The sequence below is a fragment of the Vombatus ursinus genome, unplaced genomic scaffold (genome assembly GCF_900497805.2).
Source record: "Vombatus ursinus unplaced genomic scaffold, bare-nosed wombat genome assembly UNPS02014772.1, whole genome shotgun sequence".
Taxonomy (NCBI): Eukaryota; Metazoa; Chordata; class Mammalia; order Diprotodontia; family Vombatidae; genus Vombatus; species Vombatus ursinus.
This window is the reverse complement of record NW_020954550.1, coordinates 28,053,744-28,072,834: the sequence shown is the minus strand read 5'-3', so window position 1 is coordinate 28,072,834 and position 19,091 is coordinate 28,053,744. Positions and strand designations below refer to the sequence as shown.

The following is a 19,091-nucleotide window of genomic DNA, read 5'->3' as shown; positions in this document are numbered from 1 at the left end:
GAAGCCATAGTAAATGCTTAAAGATAAAGTAATATGATCAAAATGCTTTGACTTTTTAAAGATAACTTAAACATAATTATTGATAAGTGGTTTAAAATGTGTTGTTCTCATCAAAATCAATTAGAAGACATAGAAAATAAAGTTTAAGAGAGATTAGCATATAACATAAAAGGATCAAAAATAGTAGTTGACACTATTTTGATATTGTACACAAACAATATAAGTTACTTTACTGAAAATATTAATTATCCCAAATATTTCAAGGGCACCAAGATTGAACAAAAATAATCTCATCTGAGGAGTATAAGAAAATATTTTCCCAATTGAGGAGCATGACAAGTCATGATAGATGGAATTGTTTTCTCTATACATTTATTCAAATAACATATATAGATTATTGCTGAAATAAAGCAAAAAACAGGAACATTAGGACTTTTGAGCTTCTCTGTTTAAAACATATGGCATACCATTCTCTTACTAAACCTATAAAAAGAAACAAGCAAGCATAGAGTGTTGGTGAAACCACTGAAGTGATCAAGAAACACATTTTTCATTTGAAATAGCAATAGAACTGGGCCTAGGTCAGACCATTAGTCTAACTAATCCTCTTTGTAATATCCTAATCTATCTTACAAATGATGGATGATGCAATGTTCAAAGTCTGGAGTAAGGAGAGGAAGGAAATAAGAAATGGGGAAGAGTATTCTGCATGAAAATAAAAAAGAATATTTTGATTGCATTCCTCAGTAATAAATACTTATAATGGTTGTACAGTTCTGCAAATTATGCAATGTTTCATCTGTCTTTCCATGATAGTAACATTTTTAAATGTCTGATAAGCATCCCAAAGGAATATTTCTCTTTCCACTCAGTGGCTCTCAATACTCTTAAAATTTCACTAAGGGTCAGTTCATTAGAATGAACAAGGTAAACAGATGTACCTGAAGGTTTCCTTGAATTCATCACCTTTCTAGTATGAAAAATCACATTTTGCAATCCATTAATCTAGTCTACTTCTTTTGAATGGGATATAAATGTCACAAACTGGCCATAATACTGAATTAAAAATTTAAGATTTATTCCTTATTCACCTTGAGCTGAGTTACCATACAAAATGAATTCTCACTTCCTCAGTTGGAAAACTATAGACTAATGCTTATCTTCTAGGTTTTCCTTCAAAAAAAATTGGAAAATTGAGAAGATTTTTAATTTTAATACAAAATATGAGGCAAGAAATTGTTTCCAGGTGAAAATTATTGCGGGGGGGGGGGGGGGGGGGGGAACTGGGGGTTTTCAGCGGGGGGGGGGGGGGGTGGGGGGGGAAACTAGTAGTTCTCAACCATTTTGTGTATGTATACTGCTTTTTTTTTCCTCTTAAAAGTTGAAGAATTTCTCAGGACTTTTGAGAGTAATTGTACTATTAGTACCTATTGTTTAAGGTAACATATGATAATACTTTTTTAATTATCATGAATTCTGGGGGCAGCTAGGTGGCGTAATGGATAGAGCACTGGCCCTGAAGTCAGAAGGACCTGAGTTCAAATCTAATCTCAGACCAAACACTTGACACTTACTAGCAGTGTGACCCTGGTCAAGTCACTTAACCCCAATTGCCTAAAAAATAAAAATAAAATAAAATAAATTATCATGAATTCAATAAGCCAGTCAGTAAACATTTATCAAGTGCCTACTATGTATCAGAATTGAGCTAAGTGTTGGGGATACATAGAAATGTAAAACACAGTCCTTAACTTGCAAGGAACTCATGGTTTAATGGGGGAGACAATGTGCAAACAACTATGCACAAAATGTAAACAGGATAAATTAGAGATAATCAAAAGAGAGAAAGCACTAGAATTAAGAGGGTTAGAAAAAGGTTTCCTGTGGGAGATGAAATTTCAGCCATGACTTGACAAAAGCCAGGGAAGATGGGAGGCACGGTGAAAAGGGAGAGTATTCTAGGCACAAGGAATAGCCAGTAAAAATGCCCAGAGTCTGAATTTTATTTTTTGTGAATCAAAACAGCACCTACATATATTTGGAAATCAAGTCAGGTATGTGTGAGACTTTATTTATTCCATCTATAGAGGAGAGGTATTTTTTTTGTTTGTTTTTACTCTGTCAGGTTAAATATTTTGTTGGAGCTAAATAGAGGTAGTGTTGCCTAATGGTTTCAAGACTCTTCTCTAGCTATTTGATCCCTGCACAAGTCACCCGACCTCTCAGTATCCCCAGGCAACTCTTTAAGATTCTTCATCACAAAGAAGGAACCTTTTATATCTGTAGAAGGAGTTTCCTCACTGGGTGTTCCCTACCAATGAAATCCCAGGACTGGTCCAAAATTAATAGAATAAAGATCAATGTGACAATACTTGGTGTACATATGGATTTGCAGACCCCTGAAAAATCTTCCATGTCTCTCCTATTTGAGACCATATTCATTCATTCAACAACTATTTATTAAACAATCACTGTGTGCCAGGCACTGACAAAACAAAAAAAAAACAAAAAACAAAAAACAAAAAACAGTCACTGTTATCAAGAAGTTTCAATTCTACCAGAAGGAGGGAAAAAAAACACTCACAGGGGAAAATGAAATACAGAACATATGCAAAGTATTTTCCAGGGGATGCACAGTAGTATCTAGTAAAATGTGTATGTGTGTGGGAATCAGGAGAGACTTAGTTAACATAGTTCAGCTTTGAAAGTAGGCAAGGAGAAGTGTAAGGAAGAGCTGAATGTCTAAGGAAGGATGAAGTAAGGAGAGAATGTATTCCAGGCAAGGAGGGAAAGCCTCTGCAAAAACATGGAGAGAAGATGGAATGTCACATACAGGGGTATATTAAGTGGGCTGGTATGACTGGATCATAAAGTGTTTGTGAAGTAGAGCAATGTATAATGAATGTGGAAAGTCAGGCTGGAGTCAAATTATGAAAGATTTTCCAAGCCAATCAGAGGAGTTTCCATTGAATCCTAGAGGCAAGAAAGAGCCACTGTGGCTTCTGAAGCAGGGGCATGACAAGGTCAGACCTGTGCTTTAGGAATATCAGTCTATGGAGGATAGATTAGAGAAAGGACAGACTAGAAGCTGGGAGGCTAATTAGGATGGCATTACAGTAGTCCATGGAGAGATGTGGCAGATGTGAAATATACTGTATAGTGGAGGTAAAAATCCTTATTGCCATCTGATTGGATTCGGAGGATGAGGGAGATGAACAAGTCAAAAATGATGCCAAAGCTAATAAGCCCAGAGGCCCAGAAGGATGGTGGTGTTCTAAACTCAAATATGAAAGAAAGTCAGAAAGAGGGATCCTGCTCAGACGATAGAAGGAGATGTATATACATACATATATATGCATATATATGTATATATATAATATATAAATCTTTGCTACTTATTAACACTGTGTTATTAGGAACTGAGTGTAATAATTATGTTCTTCATATCTATTTCTATGTAGAGACACATAGAGAAATGAATTCATACACATATGCGTACGTATTTATATGTATGCACATATATATGTCAATATATTGAATTTTATTAACAATGTCATTTAAAACAAAGATGATGCTGCTATAGTCTAGCTAAATTGCTTGGAAAACTGAATATTTTCTCTTCAAAATTCTTGTTTTTCTTTTGTTTAGTTGAACACAGAAAAAAAAAATTATGGCACTTAGAATGGAAATACTGTATGCTAAAGAAGACAGCTGCATTCCTTGGTAATGATTCTTTTAATAAGAAACAGTTTCCAGACTTCACACATCATATCTTCAAACTTGCTGAATTTAGCTTTAACCAGTTTTGTACTAAAACACTTGGATTCTAGATATGTACTAAACACATCTCTTCCTTATCCTCACAGATCAGTTTTGAATCCAATGCCCTGGATTAATGTACTGCCTTTCTCCTTTTAGATGATGTTGGTACCACTATAGGACAAAGTTACAGATTTGGTTAATCATGAACTTTTAAACATTCTTTAATCATTGTGGCTTTTCATTAAAATATTAAAATTGGTTTAATTTTGACTCATACTTTTGTCTCTTGAATGAATTAACAACATTATCAACTAACATTTATTAGATAGCAATGTAACACAAAGATATAGCACTTTAAGTTGCACAAAATGCTTCATATATGCTATCTCATTTGATCCCCACAACAGTCTTGTGAAAAGGATACTAAAAATGTGTCCATTTTATAGGTGAGGAAACCAAGGCTGAGAGGGATTTGCCCAAGGTCACTCAGCTAAGTGTTTGGGGCAGGATTTTAACTCAGATCTTCCTGATTCCAAGCCCAGCACTCTATTCACTGCATAACTTATGGCACCGTCCTAGATGACATAGGGTTACACAATAATAATAGATAGTACTTTAAAGGCTTAGAAAGCATTACACACACACACACACATGCACACCAACACCAACACCAACACCAACAACAAAACAACAACAAACCTAAGAAGTGGGTAGTAGAAATATCATCTTCATATTACCAATCTATGCTCTGGTTGCTTTATTTTTAAGCAAGATAATACTCCAACTCACAATTCTGGTCTGCAAAGTTGTTTTGTTTTGTTTTGTTTTGTTTTTTAACACAAATGTCAATAGTTTTATACTGACATCGGAAATGACAATGCCTGGATGAATCATGGCATCATCTATGTACCATAAGCCTGAAAGATTTAGGTGCTTCTATCAGGTTAGCAAAGCCAGAAGACACTGAGTATTTCTTAAGAAGTGGCCTCAGTCTGCCCAATGGAAGGCAAACTGCTCCTCCTGCTGCCACTCTTTAGCGTAACTGAACTAAAAGTCACAAAGCAGTGGAAGGAGTCACATTGCCTACAGTATTTTTTTTTTAACTGGCTGGGGATTTGTACCAGTGACCTAGCTTTCTCTGAGACTATTAGTTAAATCAACTATAATTATTAGCAGCTGTATTCCTCCTGTATTTTAAATGTCATGCAAATTCAGCTTTCTATAACTACATGGACCCAAGTTTGTGTAAAAATATACAATCACCAGTATGGTCTCATTGATAGAATCTATACCATACAACCTCTTTTATACCTTTAGAGTAATAAAATAAATAAGACTGTTTATCATTTAAATTATGATGTTATATATTTGGGTTTATTTCATGGCAGCAAGAATATTATATTCACTTTAAAATGGGGGGTATTGAAAGCTTACATCCAGAAAGGAAAACAATTTTGGGGGGGGAGCGTAATTGAACAGAATCCCTCTTTCTGACTTTCTTTCATATTTGAGTTTAGAACACCACCATCCTTCTGGGCCTCTGGGCTTATTAGCTTTGGCATCATTTTTGACTAGTATATCTTTATATACTAGTCTATGATCAATTTTATCAGAGATCATGCATTTGAATATTTTTTTAAATCATTCAACTTTCCCATTGGGGTTTACTATATTATACAGACTAATAACATTATGTTGAATGGATTATTTTCATGAAAACAGATAATATTCCAGGGGGGAGACAATGGATACCTGTAACTACAAGTACTTAGTTTAGCAGTCATATAGAATGTCTCAAAAAGCAATTAGGAATCAGCAAATTCTAGGAAACAGAAGTCAATCTCCAGGAAAATATCTTTCTTCTTAATCTCAGAAAGTATAAATGCATGCACACACAAATATACATGCACATTGACATAAAATTCTAGAATTGGGACATCAGAAAACATTTATTAAGTGCCTACTAGGTTCCAGACACTGTACCAAGCACTAGGGATCTAAAAAGAGGCAAAAGGCAGTCCCTGCTTTCAAAGATGTCACAATCTAATGGGGGACACAACATGCAAACACATACATATACAGGACAAATGGGAAATAATTAACAGAGAGAGGGGGAAACTAGAATTAAGAGGAGTTTAGAAAGGCTTTCTATAAAAGATGACATTTTAGTTCGGATTTAAAGAAATCTACGAATTAAAGGAAGTCTATAGGCAGAGTTGAGTAACGAGAACGTTCCAGGCATGGGGATTGGCCAAAGAACATGACTGGAGCTGAGAAATATCAAAGGAATTGTCCAAATCATTCATTTTAAAGATGAAGAAATGAATGCCTGAGACAAGTGACTTTCCCAAAGCTACATTGCTAATAGGTAGTAATGATGAGACTAGGAATTCCTGATCTGTAAAATGGAAACTTGTCTTAGATGATCTGCAAGATCTTCTGCAGCTTAAAAATGATTGAAAATCTCACCAAATAAATTTATGATTGAAAAATAAATTTGGTCATGTGGCAAGAGCAAGAGCTAGCAGATGAACAATCTGTGTATTCCATTGGAATCATTGTAATGCTAAGAAAATACAAAGAACATTACCAATCTGATGGCATACCCCTTATTGTGAAATAACAGGAGAACATAGATTACAGTTGCAAAGAAAGAGCAAGCCTGTGTGATATCTGCATCTCTGGAAGCAATACCCAGATATTTGAGTAAGATTCTAGAACTAAGGTCTACCTTAGTTCTCCACCTTGAATCAGAAAGATACTAACAACACCCTATCCCAAGCACTGAAAGTTCACTTTCTCTCTCCTATTTTACCCATGTACAAGGTTGAAGTTGTTGGCAACTGTTGGCAAGAAAGTTTTATTATGTCTCTTTCTCTTTGTACACTTTGGGCACAAAACTTTCTAAACAGAGATTTATCATAGAATAATAAATATGTAGATGCTATCAGAGAAAAGAGCACTAATTTTTTTTCATTGTAAGCTACAATAGAGATATTTTGCAACCTTTTTGATTATCCATAAAATGATAATTTCTTGATCTCACAGAAACTAACCAACTGAAAGATTTCTTGTTATTTTTTAATGGGAAAACAAAACCCCTGATATTTTCATGAAAGTTATTAATATGCGATTTTAGGGGTAGAAATCTAGCTCAATTTAAGATAAAATGATGATCTCTGGTTAGTGAAACTCAGATTGTCACTTCTAGAGGCTGGCTATCAAATGATCCCATGAAGGAGATTCTCATCTTTTTTGTTTCTTTTTTTTTCTTTTTTACATCTTTCTACTTGTGCATCACTAAGGTATTGTCAAACCAACTTTTATCAAGTGGATGAAATAATAGTTCTTTGGCCTTTTAATTACGTTCTTCATGTGCTCCTTTTGCCAACTAACAGTTTACATTGGTTATTTACCCCCAACATAAATAATTACAGAAGTATATTTAGGATGTCTTTAGGGAATACAAAGTGAAAGGTGCATTTGGCAATTATTCAGCTAATTAAATGAATATGGGCATTCTAATCAGATCTATCAGTTTCCAGAATGCTGGTTATGGTTGTATTTAGGTGGGAGGAGGAGAGAGAATACATTTTTCAATTTAAATTTATCATCATTAAATCTTCATTTAATTTGAACCTAGGTGACTAAATAGTATTAGATACCTCATAAGGTTCTTTTCTCTTTTTTTTCCCCAGAGTATTGACAAACAACAAAAGAAAGTACTCCAGAATTCTTAAACTTGAAATCTGTCCTGACTGAGGACTTAGGAGGCTTCCTTAATTAGTGATTTAGTTTAAGCAAGAGTATCACAAATATGACTATTTTGTCAAATCAACAATCTTTTATTAAGTGCCTACTATGTGCCAAGTATTATACTAAATGATGGTGATAAATAGGAAAGTAGATAAATACATAGTCCCTACTTTCAAGGAACTCATAGTCCAATGGGGGAAATAATGTACAAATAACTTTATATGAAAAAGATAAATACAGGATAAATTGGAGATAATCAATAGAGGGGAAAGCACTTCCAAAAAGGGAGGAGGGGTTGTGTATATTGAGAAAAACTTTTTGTAGAAGTGAAAATTTTATCTGGGTCTTGAAGGAAGCCAAGGAATCCAGGAAGTGTAGAGGAGAGAGAAAATTCCAAGTATGGTAGACTGTTAATGAAAATGCACAGAGTCTGGATTTCAATAGTCTTGTGCAAGTAATAGCAAGATGGTCTGAGTCAGTGGATCACAGAGTATATAGGGAAGAATACAGTGTAAGAATGGGAAGGTAGGAATGGGTCAGGTAATGAAGAACTTTGAACACTAAATTAAAGATTTTATATTTGATGTTTCAGGTGATGGGAATGGGAGTAGAGGGTGACATGGTTACACCTGCTTTAAGAAGAGAAATGTCATGAAATCAGAATGTAAAGTAATGATCAGCCAGCCAAATGTTCTGATGGTCTGTGCAAAGCAAAAATTAGAGGTGAAAAGTCAATTTAAACAAAAGCATCATCTGATTCATAAACCAATAAGATAGTGATGTAAGCATCTACAACTCCCAAAAGGAGTCATCACATATTCTAAGATGTTCATCACTTGTTTGTGTCTAAATTCATTTTGAAAATGACACCCCTAGCATACCACTATTTGTAGATATGTTCTTGTATATAGATTATGAAAATCATGGCTAGAATTGCTGAAGCAACAATATATCTTCAATTTTTAATAAGTTAAGGCTCCATTTTGGTGCTTGGGCACTATCCATAATGTCTGTTCCCCTGCTTGGTATCATCTACCTTCTGTTTATCTTCCTTCTTGTTAGCCCCTCATCAGAGTCCAGGCAGAAATACGGAAAAGGGGTTAAAATATTTTGCTTCTGGGGGAAAAGAGGGTTACTAATTTATTTCTACAGAAATAACAAAATTTCAGAATTATGTTTAGATTACAATTGAGTTGTACTATCTTGTTACCTCCTCCCACCAGCTACAAAAATAGCTTTTATTTACTTTAATAGTACCTTAAATTTTATAAAGTGCCTTTCAGAGATTAACTTACTAGGTTCCACAACAATCCAGTGATGGAATTATTATTAGCACCATTAAAAAACTGAGGCTCAGGGAAATTAGAGTTTGTGGATGGTCACAAAGTGTCTTAGTATCAAAGAAAGCATTTATACCCAAAGTATCTCTCATTCAAAATCCCACACCCTTTCTGCTATGTGATCCTGCTTGCCATCAAGAGTCATCCAACTTTGTAGACAGAGGGGTTTTCCCCCATCCTAAAAAAACACCACACATTTAAGGCATTTTGAGAATGTTACAATCACTAAATGTCTCTAACTTCTACTATGGGCTTATACAGCATAGTAATTATTGAGATATTTCTTCTTGCCTGTTATTTACCTTGGATTTGTGTTTTTAATAAATCTTGATAAAGTAAAACATCTCCCCTCAACAGGGAAAAAATAGATAATGACAATAACAATAGCTAAATATGTACATGGAGCTTTTCATCCATTTATCACATTCCATTCTTTCAACAACCTACCAAATAGGCACTGTGAAGGCATTTATTCCCATTTTATAGACTAGGAAAATGAGGTTTAGAGGGGTTAAACTACATGACTAAGGTCACATAGATGATATCAGAGGCTAGATTCAAACCCAAATATTGCCTGATTCTCCTTCACTGTGACACACAACTGAAGCCTTTAGCTTTATTTTCTTAAATTCATTACATTTCATTTCAAATATGTAGTATATCTATATTTTAAGAATGATCCAATTTAGGTCTTTTCAGCACTGCATTATGCAGTGTTTTTTTATTGCATGTCATTTACTGAATCCTGTGAGCCAAAATGTCATTGAGAAGCACACACAAAATGCTATGATACAGAACACCACAGAAAGCAACTGTACAAAAAGTCCAGTTCATTGACTTGTATAAGCCTAACTGAAAAAGTAAGTATATTCTCCCATGAATGTGTTCAAAAAAGTTTCTCTAGTCAACAGAATTATTTTTTTTAAACTATAGATTCAGAATCTTTCCTAGGAGGACATTGCACACACCTACCACTTTATTTTCTACTTCCCCTCTTCTCAATGTCTCTGTGTCTCTGTCTGTGTGTATGCCTCCGGTTCAGTCTGTCTATATATCTGTTTACATCTATGTCTGTTTCAATCCCTTTTTCCCTCTTTCTGTCTGTCTCTGTCTCTGTCCCTCCCTTCCCCCCCCCTTTCATTCCCTCCCCCCCCCAAGAAAAAACAAATTTGAAGGATAATTGATAAAAGACTTGGGGTTTGGTTAGGGGAAGAAGGCAAAAAAAAAATCATAGAGTAGTCAGAGGATTTGGGGAGGGAGGAGCACTGTGATGAAATCAGTGGTAGAGGTTATCCATATAACCCTTTGGAGGATGTTTTGCTAATTTTGAAGGGATGAGGGTTCTGGAGAGAAAGCTGCTACTCTCTGGTAGGGTCAAGATCAATATTCAATAGCTAGTCTAATCAACCTAGGAAAAGGTTAACTACCTGGAAAGGTTGAGGAAGCTTTTGAACCATTCATTCTGATGGTTGAGATGAATTTTAAGTCATTTTTCATTGCTTTAACTTTGGTTCTGTTGTTTCTATTTAAGGACTCTTTTCCCATATAAATAAATGCTCTAATACAAGCATTTGTTGTTCAGTCATTTCAGTTGTGTGACTTCATTGGGGTTTTCTTGGCAAAGATACTGAAGTGGTTTGCCATTTCCTTCTCTAGATCATTTTCAGATGAGGAAACTGAGGCAATCAAAGTGACTTGCCTAGGGTCACTCAGCTAGTAAGTGTTTGAGGCCGGATTTGAACTCAGGTCTTCCTAACTCTAGGCCCAGCCCTCTTTCCACTGTACCACCTAGATGCCCAAATATATGCATAGGTATGGTCTAAAAGTGTGACAAGGAACAAAGGAGGGGAAAAGATTCTGTGACCAGAATTGTGATCAGTAGCCATAGTGAAAGAAGGTAATTTAGGGTGGGGTGTGGTTGTTTCAAGACCATCACTGTGGTAGGAAAGAATTTTCAGCCTTTTTATTTAGCTGAATAGAGACAGCTGTAGTGATTTCCATATAGAGAGCAGGTAGAAGAAAGCCCTAGGACAAAGGGACAGGGTTCTCCCAAGGCAATTCAGAAAAGATAACTCACTTAGGAAGCTCTATACAACTGAAATATTTCATACAATTACATTTTATTTGCACTGTTGATTTTGTGTGGTGGGAAAACTTACGGGTTGATTACATATATAAAATCCTCTGTTCATTTGCATTAGGTAAATACCCCTCCCATCTGTAGTTGCTAACCAGCTGCTTGTCATCAACAATCCATCATCCTGAAAAATGTAGGACCAGGGTCCATTGACTCACTATACCCTAGGACTGCTCAGGCTGGGATTTACATATACAATTTCTCTCCTGCATGTCTTATTCTCGTTACTGTTAAATAAAATGATACAACATAGATAAACTCAACTAAAGCTCAATAGAAAGAAAAAAAAAACTACAAACTATTCTGAAATGCAAGACTTTTAAAATTACTATGTGAAAGTATATAAAGAAACAACTGTGTTCAGCCCTATACATGCCTTTAGAGTTTCAGGTAACCTACTACTCTTCTATAGAAAGTATACTGTCTACCATTCCCTCCCTTAGAATGAATAAGCCCATATCAGAATAGTAGTAGTAGTAGATCAGCTAAAATATCTCTCTATTGTTGAGACTTTGCAGATGTAAATCACAATTTATTAATCTTGCCTATTTTAATAGAAATCTATTAACTAAGATGTTTAGAAAACTCTCCAGATAGAAAACAAAATAAACATACATTCTTCCATACTTTTTATAGTATTCACTAATTTTACCTTCTAGCCAATTCAAATTCACTGTTGGGTTGCATTCAAATGAAGGCATTGTCTTATATACATTACATACCCAATATGCTCCAAAAATACTTTTATCTTTTTTTTTTAATTGAAGAAGTTTGTGACACTCAGAAACATTTCTCAGCAGTTAATTTAAAAGTTATTTTTCACTATTTCATCATATTAAAAATCTGAAATAAATATTAAGGATATCTTACCTCTTCCCATTGATGTATATATCTAATTAACCTTGAAAGTCGAAGTAAACGTAAGAGACTGAGAATTTTTGTGAATCTCACAATTCGAAGTGCTCTGGCTGTCTTGTAAACTTCTGAGTCCATTCCTTTTTCTACTATGAGAAAGATATAATCCACTGGTATTGATGAGATGAAGTCAACAACAAACCAACTTTTTAAATAATTCATCTTGATAACTTTAGGGTCCAGGATGATTTCAGAACTGTCTTCATTGACAGTCCCAGTCCTAAAATTCATTATCAAGTCCAACAGGAATACAGTGTCTGATGCCACATTGAAAATAATCCATGGAGTTGTTGTTTGCTCTGTGAAGAATGTGATGCCAACTGGTATGATGACAAGATTTCCAACCATCATTATAAGCATTATTAAATCCCAGTAAAACCTAAAATATTAAAAAAAAAGATTTTAAAAAATATTTCTTCATCCCCCTCAATATCGCCTCTTATTTTGCACTTCTTGTTTATCTGTAGCCACCTTTGTCCACTAAATTTGAATATTAGTAGTCATTTAAACTTAAATTTTAACTGAAAAAGACAGAAAATATATTCTGGAAGTAGTATCTTTAAATTAATTTACTAATATAATGTAACTGATATATAATTATTCTAGGGTATTTGCCACCTGAATTCTTTTGATTGAATAGAAAGGAATTACCTTCAGAATTTGCTCTGAAATATTTTACTTAAGCTGATTACTGTTATCTAGGATGATTAAGTAGCACCCATAGTATAGGAAGCCCCTTCTACATTAAATTGTACAGGGTAAATTAACAAGAAATTATATTTAATCAATTTGTTTGAAATTTACCAGAGACTTCCAGAATTTTCTACCTTTTTTCCTATGAGATTTCATCCAATAAAAATTCTAATTTTTATCAGAAAGAAAAATACTTTTTTCTTTATTCTGCTACCTTAAAAATCTAGATCCTTGTAATTACCATGTCTATCATTCCTTTTTAAACCATTTTATAAAAACCTTCCTCATTGACCCAACATCAGGACACCTTCTAACCTTACCAACTTCTCACATTTCAGGTGACATTTTTTCTTTTAAATAAATTTCTCACAGGTGTAAAAAGTTGTTGACTCCCTACATATATGGAATTTGATGCCAGAGAGAGATTTTTTTTCTTTTTATATTTATGAAACAATTAGCAATACGAGACAACTATAATTTTTTTTCTTTAAATGAACCCTCTTTCAAAGTGCATTGCACAAATGTCAATAATCTATTTACTAAATAAAAGATCCACAGTTGTTACAATGCTATTTCTAAAAATACAAAAAAAAGATATAATAAATAACACATTTGTGTGCCATAAACCAAAAAGAAAGATTATAGATACAGAGGTCTCCATATTCTGTACCTGAGTGAATTTATCCTGGAAAATTTCATCTCATAAATAAAATGAATGTCCATTAAACAGAAGCATTAAACACAAAACAAAGTACCTAGCCACGAACAATAAGTGGAGTAGCATGTTATTACCTGAAGACTCCAGCTAACACTATTTGACCTAATCTATATGGAATGTGTCAGTACATTCAGGAAACTTACAGCCCTCCTGTCATGACAAGAATCCAAGATAAGAGCAGCTTATATAAAAGGTGAATATGTGACATGCTGAATGCATTCTAAATCTTACTGTCAAAATCTAGGAGTTCATTTACACAGGAAATACAAATGTCTGATATCAGTCATGCAGGTGTTGGCAATTTCAGTGAAAAGTGTTCTTGGTCCTTGTCCAAATACAAGCCCCAAATTCATTAGATAACACCCAGGGGAAGGAATCAATGTAAGTATCAGATAAGCTAATGAATAGATGGAAAGGAAATATCATCACACTCTAGATAAAGGCTTAAAAGAAAGAAGAGTGGCTTTGGGTTAGGTAAAAAAGATCAGGGTGGGGAAGGGGGGGAGAAACTGAAGTCACAGGGTTGGATGGGTATGAATGAAATCAGTACACACTGTTAATAAATTTATTTTATTGTACTGAGACCAATTGCTACATTTTTTCAGTGGACAATTATGTTCAAAAGTGTGTGTATGTAAGATGAATAGCCCTTTTAAAATATGCTCATTTCGTTGAACTGCCAATTTTGATCATTTCCAGTTTTGGCGGGGGGGAGGGGGACTCTCGATATTACATGTCTTTAAGGTTTTTTTTTTCTGATTCCAGTTCCCAAGTTAATGTCTCCATACATGTCAAATAAAGTAGAAAATTAAGTAGATTATTAAAGAGTTTAGGCTTTGTTTTCCTAGGATCATAGACTTAAAAGTGAAAATAACCAGAGAGATCATCAAGTTCCTTCCCTTCATGTTGCAAATGAGGAAAATAAGACATAGAACAGGTTCATAGATTGAAAATTAAAATGGACTTGAGATGTCATATAGTCCAATGTCATGATTTTACAGATGAGTGAAGAGAGGAATGGTCAGTAGAATATCATTCTAGATAGTGTACATGACTTGCAATCAAAAAGACCTGAATTCAAATTCTGTCCCAAATATTTACTAGATATACGACCCTGTGCAAGGCACTTACTCTCTCTGTGTTTCACTTCCTTTATCTACAAAATGAGGGGTTTGTACTCCATGACCTCTGAGGTTCCTCCTACATTAAATATATGATCCTAAGTTCCTGTGACTTTTCCAAGGTTCTTTTTTGCTAGAACTCCTTGGATAAATGTCTCCTTTCCCCACTTCGCTCTCCATGTGGAAAAAAGAACAAATTTACTGAGATGAGATGATGGGGGGGAGAATATAAACAGTATGAAAAATACATACAATGCCTTTTAAAAGGCTATCTAACCACAACAAACAACCAGTAATTTAGATTAAAAAGGAAAAAAAAGATAACTTATCCAAACTAGTTACTTGGCTATTAATTGGGTTTTCACAGTGACTTTTTCACTTTTCAAGAAGTTGTGTTATCATCACAATTGCAAATAATATCAGATCTAAAAATAATTTACCACTACTATCTTACTACCTTACTACCATTCATTCTATTTTATAATAATAAGAATAACATAATACTCTTTTTTTTTACAATGAGATACACTTAAATCTGTAGTTCTGAAAAATAAAAGTAAAATTACCTAAGGATAGACTGACTCAGGAGGTACTGATTTTCCTCTCACTAGAAGTCTTTAAGTCAAAGTTGAAAGACAACTTGGGTACATTGTAGAACCGACTCTTGCTCACAACCAGCTTGGACAAGCTAGTCATTGAAGCCCTTTCCAAGTCAAAAGTATATGCAGCAAGGTTTTGGAGGTCTTTTCTCTCTGAATGTCTCATACTCATAAGGTCACCTTTAAGCCTGGACATGTACATCTCAAGAATAACATTTGGTCACTACTACTCAGGAAAGAACAAGGACAGAAGAAAACAAAACTCAGGTTCAGGCTTGCATCATTAACTGAAGCATGTTATGTTCTAGTCAGTTTACTATTTCTTCTCAATACAAATGAGAGAGAAGGGTGGTCCCTATTCTCATTCCACACAGGAGAGTTACGTGACACATGAGTCCAGGGAAAATAAGAGAACCCAAGATAAGAGTCCCTAAAGTCCATTTAGTTATTGGCTTTTCCTGCTAAGCAGCCAATGAAAGGATAGCTGGGAACTTTATCATTTCTAAATTGTCCAAGTGCTGAGGTATCCTCAAAAAATTTGGTTCTCTAAGTTGAACCTAAAATCAAACATACCTCCATGGAAAAATTATAGGAGGGCATGCAAAGGGTTGAAAGGGCTTATATATAGGTTGTATTAAGCATCTTTGGAGGGAGAACACATAAGGATAAGATTACAGGCTACATTATAGTATTGATGTATCTCTAAAGAAAACAGTTGATACTGTGACCATTCTTAGAATATATGTGTACCTCCCTTAAGAAAATCTGATATACACGCATGTTAAAGAAACATCTTACTAGTGATTTTTAAATAATAAAAGGTTTTTCTTAAACTTTGAAAAAAGGATTGATTCTTCATTCCACTATAGAATGGGCATTTGAAATGTGATTGTTCAATTTGTAAACATCTGATTTACACATTTTTCAGGACAGAGTTATTGAGTAACATGAGGAAACTATCCAGTCCATCACTGCAAATAGAGAAACTTAGTTCCTACTACTTCAGTTAGACAGCAGACCACCCTTCAAGGCCTCCCCAGTAGATAACGACCTTTAATCTTGAAAGGTTTTCTGATCCATTTTGCTATGCTTAAATACTTCACTTCCCACATACAGAGAGGATTCATACAATGGGTTTAGTTCTTTGAGAGAAACACATACTTTGACTGAGCTTTTCAAAGTACTCTTCTCAGCTGTGCACATCATTAGATCTCGTGCTCTACTTTGCCCTCTTTCAAAAAAAAAAAGGTATCACATATATAGCTTTAAGTCAGAAGCTAGAGAACTCAAATTCAGGTTTCACCTTTAGACTAACACCCAAAAACAGTTCTGAGCTCAAAAAAAAAAAATTATTCAGGGCACTAAGTGAAACTTCAAGGATAAGTCTTTGAAAAAATAAATCATTTGAACTATCTCTGCCATTATTTGAAGCATGTTCATGCTACTTAATTTAAAGTTTACTATAAATATCAAATATTCTCTCACATATGGTGCCGGTATGCTCAAACATGTACAAACCACATGTGGAAGACAGATAGATAGATAGATAGATAGATAGATAGATAGATAGATAGATAGAAAGAAATACACAGTCATGCAGTCATGAATGTTGATTCAAACATCATAGAAAGGAGATGCTGGAACCTTTCCAAAGGAAGGATAATAGCCTAAAGAAGAGGCCAGAAACAGATAAGGAAAGGTTGAAGAAACCTTTGGACAAAAAAAAATATGTAGGGAGGACATGATTTTAATATGTGGAGCATTGTCATATGGGAAAGGAATTAGACTTGTTCTACTTGGCCCCAATGGGCAGAACAAGAGAAAGACTTTGAGATGCAGATTTAATCTTGATGTAAAATGAGACACCCTAATAATTAGCATCATCTCAAAGTGGAATGAACTGGTTTGGGAGGTAGAGGGTTCTCCTCACTAGATGTCTTCAAGCAAATGGATGACCATGATGGGGACATTGTAGAGAAGATTCTAATTCAGTGGAAAGTGGAGCTAAGTGGCTTCTGACTTCCTTTCCAACCGAAATTCTGCGATCCAGCTGCTTCAACCAACACAGTTATGCCAAGGTCACCCAAATCTTTATGTCTAGCCTAACTTCTCAAAGCTCTAATCTTTCATTTCTTTGTACCTGTGGACATTTTCACCTATTTATCATCCCAGCAACTAAAACTCAATGGATTTAAAACTAAATTCATGAACTTCTCCTGGACAAATTTCTCCTCATGAATAATGTCCTGCTGCTCTTTTGTATACAACAATTCTTTTCAATACTTCATACCTGAAATATTAGCCTTCTTTTCTTCCTCACTATCCAGTAGAAATATTAAATCATTCACCAAGTCTTATAAATTTCTTCTCTGTTATATCTTTCACATTCATCCCTTCTTTCCATTTCCAGTATCCTAATTTAGGCTCCCATTATCACAGGATCATAGTTGGAAAGAATATTACTCCATTTCTTGATTTAGAAGGAAAGATGATGACTTCTGTTTAGGACACATTTCATTTTAGATGCCTGTGGAACATAGCAGGCAGTTGGTGTTATAGGACAGGAGATAGGGCTAAATATGTAAAGCTTTAAAATAATCTACATAGAGTTTATAAATGAACCTGTGGAAGAAAATGAGATCTCTAAGTGAGAAGAAAAGAGGGCCTGTGACAGAGGCCTGGGCTATACACACTAAAGAGTGAAGAACAGGTCATTGTTCAACAAAGAAGACTGAGAAGATCCTATCAGACAGGAAGAAGATAACCGTGTCTTAAAAACTCAGGGATAAGAGAGTATGTAGGAGAATATCATTTATAAAAGCCTATCTGTTACCTTCTCAAATCTTAATCAAAGATGCCCTCAAGGCCTCTGTGGCTTATTCTCATAATTATTTTATATAGGAAAATGGGTAGAGGAGTTAAGTTCATAAAAAAAAAGAAAATTTGTGTTTAAAAAAAACTGGTTTTTGTTGCCTTAGGATTAAGAATGTAACCAATTGTCAGCTCCTTTATTTGCCTCTCCAAAAAAGTCAATGTGATATTCTTTCATTTGCATTTAAATATGATTTCATTTCTTTTGGTTTTATTTATATCAAGATTGACATAATTCAATTCCTCTCTTATTTTTTCTACCTTTGTCCTCTGGAAAAAGAATTTACATTTAGTGTATGAACATTTAAACTAATGTCAATAGAGGGTCTAAAAGTCACACTATTCTTAGCATTCTTTGTCCCCTTATCTGTCATTCTACTGCCATCACTGCAGAAGTGGAAGAGGGCTATACTGGACAAAGAGAAAAATAATTTTTTAAAAAAATTTTTCATGGGGTACATTTCAGAAAAAAACTTTCACTAGCATATAACAGTTTCTTTGTATTAATCATTTTTAGAAATGCTCTCCGATTTATTTATAATGTGCTTCTCTGATACAATAATATTCTGGAAGAAAAACAGTTTTCCAATTGCTATTAAATTGGGTTATTTTTTATTTATATTAGAGTAAACCATTAACCTAATATACTGAGAAAAAAGTATACCTATCCTCCATCTTGTTAAATCAAATGGCTTTTTATCATTCCCCATTTTCCATTATCTTTCTGTTGTATTGTATGGTATTGGACAACCTCTCCTTGAAATTCCTCCCTTGTGTTTTGTGGCACTGCACTCTCCTGGTTTCTTCCTGTATCACTGACCGCTGCTGTTTCCTTTGCCAAATTTTCTTCCTTCTGGCCACTAATCCTGAACATTCCTCAAGGCTTAGTCTTTGGTCATCTGTTCTTCTCTTTCTACACTCTTTCCCTTGGGGAACTAATCCTGTCTCACAGCTTCAACTATCACTTATATACTGATGACTTTCAAATCTGTATCTCCAGGCCTGACCTCTTATCTCTAACTCTCTACAGGACATCCTGTCTTGGATATCCCACTGGCATCTCAAACTTCTCTGCTACAATAATATTCTGCAAGAGAAATTGTCTTCTTGTTCCTATTAAAAGGGGTTTTTAAGTTGATATTAGACCAAACTATTGATTGAACATGCTGAGGGGATAAA

At 34.6% G+C, this 19,091-nt stretch overlaps 1 protein-coding gene across 1 annotated transcript in view; it reads right to left on the bottom strand.

Moving 5' to 3' along the window:
• The window catches only part of HCN1 (hyperpolarization activated cyclic nucleotide gated potassium channel 1), a 577,083-nt gene that overhangs the window by 509,245 nt on the left and 48,747 nt on the right, over window positions 1-19,091 (bottom strand). Inside the window, exon 2 of the mRNA XM_027863629.1 lies at window positions 11,866-12,289. Coding sequence (XP_027719430.1) covers window positions 11,866-12,289 — 424 coding nt within the window. The remainder of the gene's footprint in view (window positions 1-11,865; window positions 12,290-19,091) is intronic.